The 7,500-nt window shown below is 36.3% G+C and overlaps 1 protein-coding gene across 4 annotated transcripts in view; it reads left to right on the plus strand.

Annotated features, from left to right (window-relative positions):
- Pi3K92E (phosphatidylinositol 3-kinase 92E) overlaps positions 1-7,500 on the plus strand; it is a 31,831-nt gene that overhangs the window by 23,879 nt on the left and 452 nt on the right. For all 4 annotated transcript variants that reach the window (XM_027364513.2, XM_070144109.1, XM_027364512.2 and 1 more), the window contains exons 10-21: positions 1-212; positions 524-808; positions 991-1,170; positions 1,928-2,058; positions 2,203-2,346; positions 2,546-2,670; positions 2,820-2,967; positions 3,331-3,519; positions 3,637-3,779; positions 4,031-4,347; positions 4,663-4,782; positions 5,290-7,500. The exon at positions 1-212 is cut by the window's left edge and continues 13 nt beyond it; the exon at positions 5,290-7,500 is cut by the window's right edge and continues 452 nt beyond it. In XM_027364513.2, the coding sequence (XP_027220314.1) occupies positions 1-212; positions 524-808; positions 991-1,170; positions 1,928-2,058; positions 2,203-2,346; positions 2,546-2,670; positions 2,820-2,967; positions 3,331-3,519; positions 3,637-3,779; positions 4,031-4,347; positions 4,663-4,782; positions 5,290-5,415 (2,120 nt within the window). In that variant the 3' untranslated portion in view covers positions 5,416-7,500. The remainder of the gene's footprint in view (positions 213-523; positions 809-990; positions 1,171-1,927; positions 2,059-2,202; positions 2,347-2,545; positions 2,671-2,819; positions 2,968-3,330; positions 3,520-3,636; positions 3,780-4,030; positions 4,348-4,662; positions 4,783-5,289) is intronic.

A 7,500-nucleotide genomic window follows, 5' to 3' on the forward strand; every position in this document is an offset into this window, starting at 1 on the left:
CTGGCTTGTACCACGGCAGTAATGCCTTGTGCGAGACCCAGACTACGCAGGAGGTTAGTGTGCGGGATGGAGAAGCTGTGATAGAGGAGACGCTTAGCTTTGGCATTGCTGTCTGCAACATTCCCCGAAGCACTCGTCTCTGCTTGGCCATTTATGAAGTAACCCGTAGTGCCAAAGCCACAAAAGCAAGATCGTCTATCGGCACAAGGCCGGTGAGTGCTGCTCAAGAAGGTTTTGCTTTTCTGTTAATTATTTTATATGTGTGATCTTAAGAATATGTAGTTGTACTCTGTCTTTCATGATTCACTCCTGTCAGACCAGAGAAAATTAAAAGCCTATAGTTTCTACACTTACAATTTACATTGTTTATCAAGAAAATTTACTTGGTTTGTAATTTTATGCAGAGATAAAGTTCTTCTTTTAGGGTAAGAAATATGTGTATTCTAAATCAACTCTCCTTTCTTAATTTAAATCACTCTTTTCACTTTATTTTTTAATAAACCATTTCCATTAACACCTTCAGGAGTTGTACAAGAATCCCCTTGCATGGGTCAACACAGCAGTATACGACTACCGCAACCAGCTGAAAGGAGGATCAATGTCGCTTTATGCATGGAAGATCTATGAGGATCAGTCAGGAGATGTGGGCATGCCGAACCCTCTAGGCACCCTGGTCAGCAACCCAGACCATGACCAGGCTGTCACGCTGACCGTGTCTTTCACAAAATATCACCCTACATCAGCCATCATCTTTCCCTCGAGAGACAAGATCATATCTGCGGCTAAGGAGAATCCATCCACAGATGAGGTGCGTTTACATTTTTTGTTTTCAGTGTTTCAGGGGGACTGGTATTTATGATGTATATATTACAGATTTAGCAAAAAACTCAACGTGTATTTTACAGTGTTAAGTGTGTCTTTATTCTATTTTTCTTCTATTTGTCTAATTCATTCCTTTCTTCATTACATCTTTACATCATTCCTCTACAGATGGTTCCAACTGTAAGCAAAATGGAAGAAGTTCGTCAGATAGCAGAAAGAGATCCATTAACAGAGCTTCACGAACAAGAGCGTAAATTGATCTGGTCACTGAGGAATACCTGTCGACAAAAGATCCCACACCTTTTGCCCAAACTCCTGCAGTGCGTTGAATGGGATAACAAAGCAGAGGTAAGATCCTCTGGAAAGACGTTTTGCATATGTTTATGGTCATTTGATGGAGTTCTCTTGACACTGATGAGTGCCTTCAAGTGTAGCCAATGGTTGTTGGGTCCACTGTAGTTTTTTTTTTTTTTTTCTTTTCACAAAAGAGTCAATTTAGTAGACCTAACTGACCACACCATTCATTGATTTTTTTTTCCCAAAGGGTTTTGACATTACTGTAATTATTATTGTTTTTATTATTATTGTTACTATTATCATTATTATTATTACTATTATTGTTATTATTGTTAATGTTATCATTATCATCATTATTATGATAGACATTGAAATTATTGTAATGTTATGATCACCTTTAATAGCAATAATAGAGAAAGAGAATCTCTCCAAAAATCAAAGGAAAGGGTTAATGGGTGAGGTCAGGTAGGGCTAGTAATTAACTCCTTGGTGATTAAGTTCTTATGGAATCATTAATCTGTAATCAAATTGTTAACCTAAAGACAACGCAGATGTAGCTCTTATCTCCATGCTATCCTAGCATCAATGCGATTAATGTGTAAGATAGATGTTAAATTGATTATGTCTCAGTTTTGAAATATAGACAAGAGTACTCATTGTAGGCTGGACATGTATGGAATCTAATGCAGTAAAGAATTCGTGATTACTTTGCTTAACTGGTTATCTTTTTCCATTGCAATAGATATATCTACAAAACACAAATCTCGCATAATATTCAGAGTACTAAATAATAGGATGTACATAACAGGTGGCAGAGATGATAGCGCTATTGGAAGAGTGGCCCAAGCTGTCACCGGACCGTGCATTGGAGCTGCTAGATTATGCCTACCCAGAACCTGCTGTTCGAAGTTATGCCATAGAGTGCCTAGCACCTATTAGGTAAGTCATGGACTGTCCGTCAATTTGGAGAAAGAAAGGTTTTTGAGCATCTTGTGAAATTCAGGAATATAGGTAACGAGGGAACTAACTTGGTATATTTAATTTATTTTATTTTAGGTGTTTGATTTGTTTTTCTCTCAACAGTGACGATGACCTGCTTCTCTACCTGCTGCAGTTAGTTCAAGCTTTGAAGCATGAAAATTACCTGTACTGTCATCTAGTTGAGTTCCTCCTTAACAGAGCCCTCAGGAATATGCGGATCGGTCATTTCTTCTTTTGGCATCTGCGGTGAGTGCAGGAATATTCATGGAGGGAAATGTACAATTTATTTATATAGTATATAAAGGTACTGAAGAAAAATTAGTGGTGTGGTTTCCGTTTTCTCCCTCTTTTTTATAAGTGATTTTGTTTAATGTCCAGTCATCTAGAATGTTTACTTGTGATTCTGCCTATGTCATTCAGCAACTATTAACTTATGCATTCACAGGTCAGAGATGCACGTTCCCTCTGTATCAATTCGCTTTGGTCTGATACTGGAAGCATACTGCAGAGGATCTGTGGAACATATGAAAATCTTACTCAGACAGTTAGATGCACTAAATAAGTTTAAAGGTAAACATGGTTTGGATTTATGTTGTTTTTTCCAGTGCCATTAAGTAATCAACACCTGGAAATGTGATTTTGTTATATCATATTATATATAATTCCTTTCCTTGTGTAAATTTGAATACATTTAACTAAAAACGTTATCATTCTTTCAGAGGTTAGAGTAGTTGTCAACGAAAACCGTTCAGTAAGAGACCGTGCAGAGAGGATGATGAAGGAATACATGAACCAACCCCATACCCGCTCTGCCCTGTCGCACTTCCTCAACCCCATAGATCCCATGTACAGAATCAGTAACATCAAGTGAGTAATGGGAGTCTGTAGATTTTTATTCATTTATTTATTTATTTTGGAGAAGTTTTATTAGATGTTTTCTCATTTTTTTTAATTAATGGACCTTTCTGTATTAAAGTACACTTAAAATATACAGGTGATAACCTAAAACATACAAACCTGATCAGAACTGTAAAAGAAAATCAAATAATGTAAAGGACTAACTAATATAATAAACCAAATATTTAAGGAATTTAAAAGCAACAGAAGGGATATTTGCTCAGCCATTTGGTCAGCAATGATGTGATGTGATGGTGATGTTCTCTATAGTAAATTCATATTAAAAAATTCCCAACCATTGCTTTTCTTTCTTACCATTTTTGTCAACTGCAGCTCTGACGAATGCAAGTTCAAGGACAGCAAGATGGCCCCTCTCTGGCTGGTCTTTGAGAATGGGGACTCGCATGGCAAGAAGATCTACCTCCTGTACAAGTATGGAGATGACCTTCGGCAGGATATGTTGACTCTGCAGATGATCAAGATTATGGACAAGCTCTGGAAGGATCATGGGCTTGATCTCAGGTGATTTTACTTTTTCTTTCTTTTCTTTTGCAGGAAATTAATTTAGCTTTCCATTACAGTGTGGTTTTTAGGGGATACATAACACGACTGATTATTAACAAACTTTTTGTTTTTCAGAATGAATCCATACAGCTGTATGTCTACAGATAATCGGGAGGGTATTATTCAAGTGGTGCTGAATGCAGAGACAATTGCTAATATACAGAGGAAAAAGGGTGTTTTCTCTGCCACCTGTGCATTCAGGAAAGGGTCTTTGTTGGGTAAGTCTCCTGAAGTATATAGAAAATTCATGATAACTAAGTGATTTTTATTTATAAATAAATAAATGATTGAATTGATTAACTTGAATACACAGCCTCTCCTCCACTGATGACCTATATGACTGGCAACCATCCATATATACAACTGGACAAGAAAATGTTTGGATTATATAGGGGGATGGCTGTATATGCTGTCACTTTGTATGTAGACAGAGAATCTTTTCTCACAAATTATTTGCCACTTCATGCAGCTTGGCTGAAGGATCACAACACTACAGAAGCTATGCTGAACAAGGCCATTCAGGAGTTCACCCTTTCGTGTGCTGGATACTGTGTGGCCACATACGTTCTAGGTGTGGCTGACCGTCATTCAGACAACATCATGATCATGAAGAATGGACAGCTATTCCACATTGACTTTGGTCACATTCTTGGCCACTTCAAGGAAAAGTTTGGTATCAAGAGAGAGAGGCAACCATTTGTCCTGACTCATGACTTCATCCATGTGATCACCAAGGGCAGGACACGTTCGGAGGAATTCATTCAGTTTAAGTCGTACTGTGAGCAGGTAGGTTCAAGATAAGTGATATTATTGATTTATGAGGTTTTAGAAGGTGGGTCAATTTGTCAGTAGATGTAATGGTAGGTGTATACATAGATAGATATTCTTAATTGTCATGCACATAATTCAAAAGAAGTTAAGCCTAGTCATAAGGACATTACCAGAATAATAGATGCAAACTTTTGAATACTGAGTATTGTATAGGTGTAGAACGTTTGGTTAATAGCAAGTCAACAATTTTTGATCTCCAAGTAATTATCCTTTGTCACTTATTTGCATGCCTGATAATGGGGATTAAATTTTCTTCCCTCCTTTTCACAGGCCTTCCTAATTCTGCGACGATATGGATCCTTCATCATTTCTCTGTTCGCCATGATGATCTCAACTGGCCTGCCTGAGCTACAGAGTGAGAAAGACCTGGATTACTTGAAGGAAACTCTTGTAAGTAGAATGGCGGCAGTGATGGTAATATGTAATTTTTGTTTCAAGGTTGCGTCTTATGAAGGATTATAGCTTGTATTTAGTGCTTATGAATGTATTGTAAGGAAGCTGTTTTATTCACTCAGTACATCTACCAATTGTAAACAATAAGAATGATGAGGAAAAGAATAAGGTGTGTTTGCTGTATTAATTCTTTTGTTTATCAGGGATTGTGAAGGTCAGTTTTTTGATAATGTTTAATAGAATGTCAACGAATATTGTCTTTTTATTGTGCCAGTGTAAAGAAGACATTCATTTTCTAGTTGTATAACTCATTTTTAGGTTTCTTGTTTGTTCTAGATTTTTTATCTTTTCTTTTTTTTTACCAAATGTTTTTTCTCTTTCTTTTTGCTTCAACATTTTCCTCCCTAAGTCAGTTTTCTAGACATTTTGTTGCATATTTGGGTTCCATGTGTATATGGATTTTGTAAAATTCGTAATCCAAACCATCTCATTCGTTCTTTCCAGAAACTGGACCTAACAGAAACTGATGCCTTGGAGCACTTCAGATCCAAGTTTGACGAGGCTTTGTCAAATTCATGGAAGACCTCTGTCAACTGGGCCATCCATTCCATGGCCAAGAATAACCGTTGAGACAGGCCTCCCATTAGGCCCTTCCTATGTGAAACTGTTAGAGTTGACAGGAGTAAAGCTCTGAGAAGGCAAGGTACACATGGCTCGTAAAGCAAGAGATGTGTGTGTGTGTTTGTGTATGTATGTATGTATGTGTGTTAAAATGTTTATACACATGATACACTCATACTACCAACAGTTTTCACAGTACTTAAGAAGCAAAAGGATTTTTTGGAGCCAATTTGATTAGTTGTAGGCAGGACTGGAATACATGTTGAGTTGGTGGATAATCATATTCTTCAGGTGATTTTACTTTTAAAAAGTTCCTATGTTGTAAGTTCAGCTTGCTGTTACTCTCTGGTGTAGTATAGTGGTGTACCAGTGTACCTTATAAGAAAACAGAGCTCTATATCAGACTGCACAACCTTACAGATGACCGGTGATACCAGCCTGGTGTTTCTATCAATCCTGTGACTAAATGCATGCTAGGGAATCATATTGTATATAGAAGTTTTGTTATGTTCTGTGCATGAAATGCATATTACATTAAACTCATGGTTTCCATTACTTACCTGATATTGGAAGGGGAAAATATGTCAGACATAAAGGAGTAACATTTGTAACCTGAATTTCATGCTGTCCATTATAAGGCTTTATTTGGTTATTTGTTGAGGTTTGATATCCACATAATTTTAAAAGCAATATTTGGAAGTGGGAATGATATATGAATGTTTATAAAACTGACATGTTACATGATAATGAGCATACATATTTTGTACATCTTAGACCAAAGTAATTGTATCTAAAGACAGAGAAAAGAAAGAAAGAAAGACAGAGAGAAAGAATTTCTTTGGTTGAGAGTCACCCTCCCCTATCACATCACCTGAAGATAAGATTATGATATAAATGATAGGAGTTATCCCTATGTGTATGATGAAACAGTCAAATTATATTAATTCAGATTTTATGCTGGACTTTACTGATTTACCAGTAAGTTGTAAGATAAGTTCCATGTCACAATTTGGTGAATAGTTTCAGAAATGCTTGCATTTCTTGCTTATGTTGTAAGGGTGTCAAAATGTGCTGTGAATGGTATATTTACTGTATCTCAGCTACTTACAAATTAGGTTATATTGTGTTATATAGACCTTAATTTCAGTTCAACATCATATTGGACATTACAGAAGTATGCAAAGCTGCCTGTAATGACAGTAACTCGTAGTGCTTATATTAAATGAAAAAAAAAATCATGTAATGTTTCATATTCAGGTTGCTAGTGATAAGATGTTGGATTTAAAGGAAAGTCAATATTGACTTTATTTTATGATTTTTAGGATTGATTATATTATTTGATATTACCATACCTACCCCAGTACTTACAAGAACTATGGAGCTATGAAAGTTTATCTGTAAGGGGAAGCAAGGTCTCACATTATCTTGTATTGATAATGGTGAGTATGCATTCCCAAGTTCCTTTTTTGTCATTGTTGTTGTTGTTGTGATGGCATTTGGAGAAATAAGAGCACAATTGTTATGAGACACCAATGAATATGATTTTGACTGCAGTTGTGGAAGTTTCTCATTTACATGTCTTGTCTTCCAGCTGGCTTTGAGTACCTCATACCCCCTTTATTGCTGCTTCTCACCTATTTCTACCCTTGTTATTTTTCTTCCTTTCTGTTTAATTCTCTTGCCATTATTCTGTATATCATGGTGGTTTCATGTTCACCAAGCAAGTTGCCAACTATAAAGGGTGTTGATATATTCCAGTCCTGTGTACTCCTCCCCCCCCCCCCCTCCTCCCATTTCCTGGACAGTGGAGAGTAGAAAGCAAATAATGTAAATACAGTGGAAATGATCTGAAATGTCAGAAAACCTTGTTAAAAAGGTTGTCCTAGTCACTTCTGTTAAACTGTGATGGTACTTTCCAATATTTACAATGAAACATTTTAAATTTTAGTATAAACACATAATGTCAATTATGGTACTGCAAACATTAGTTTCTTTGAACAGTATTATCAAAACTTATATAATTACAAATGTATACTTACATCAGTTTATTAACCCAAGCTCATAAGTGATCTACGGCATTAATCATAGCTATCT

Source organism: Penaeus vannamei, chromosome 31 (genome assembly GCF_042767895.1).
Source record: "Penaeus vannamei isolate JL-2024 chromosome 31, ASM4276789v1, whole genome shotgun sequence".
NCBI classification, from domain to species: Eukaryota; Metazoa; Arthropoda; class Malacostraca; order Decapoda; family Penaeidae; genus Penaeus; species Penaeus vannamei.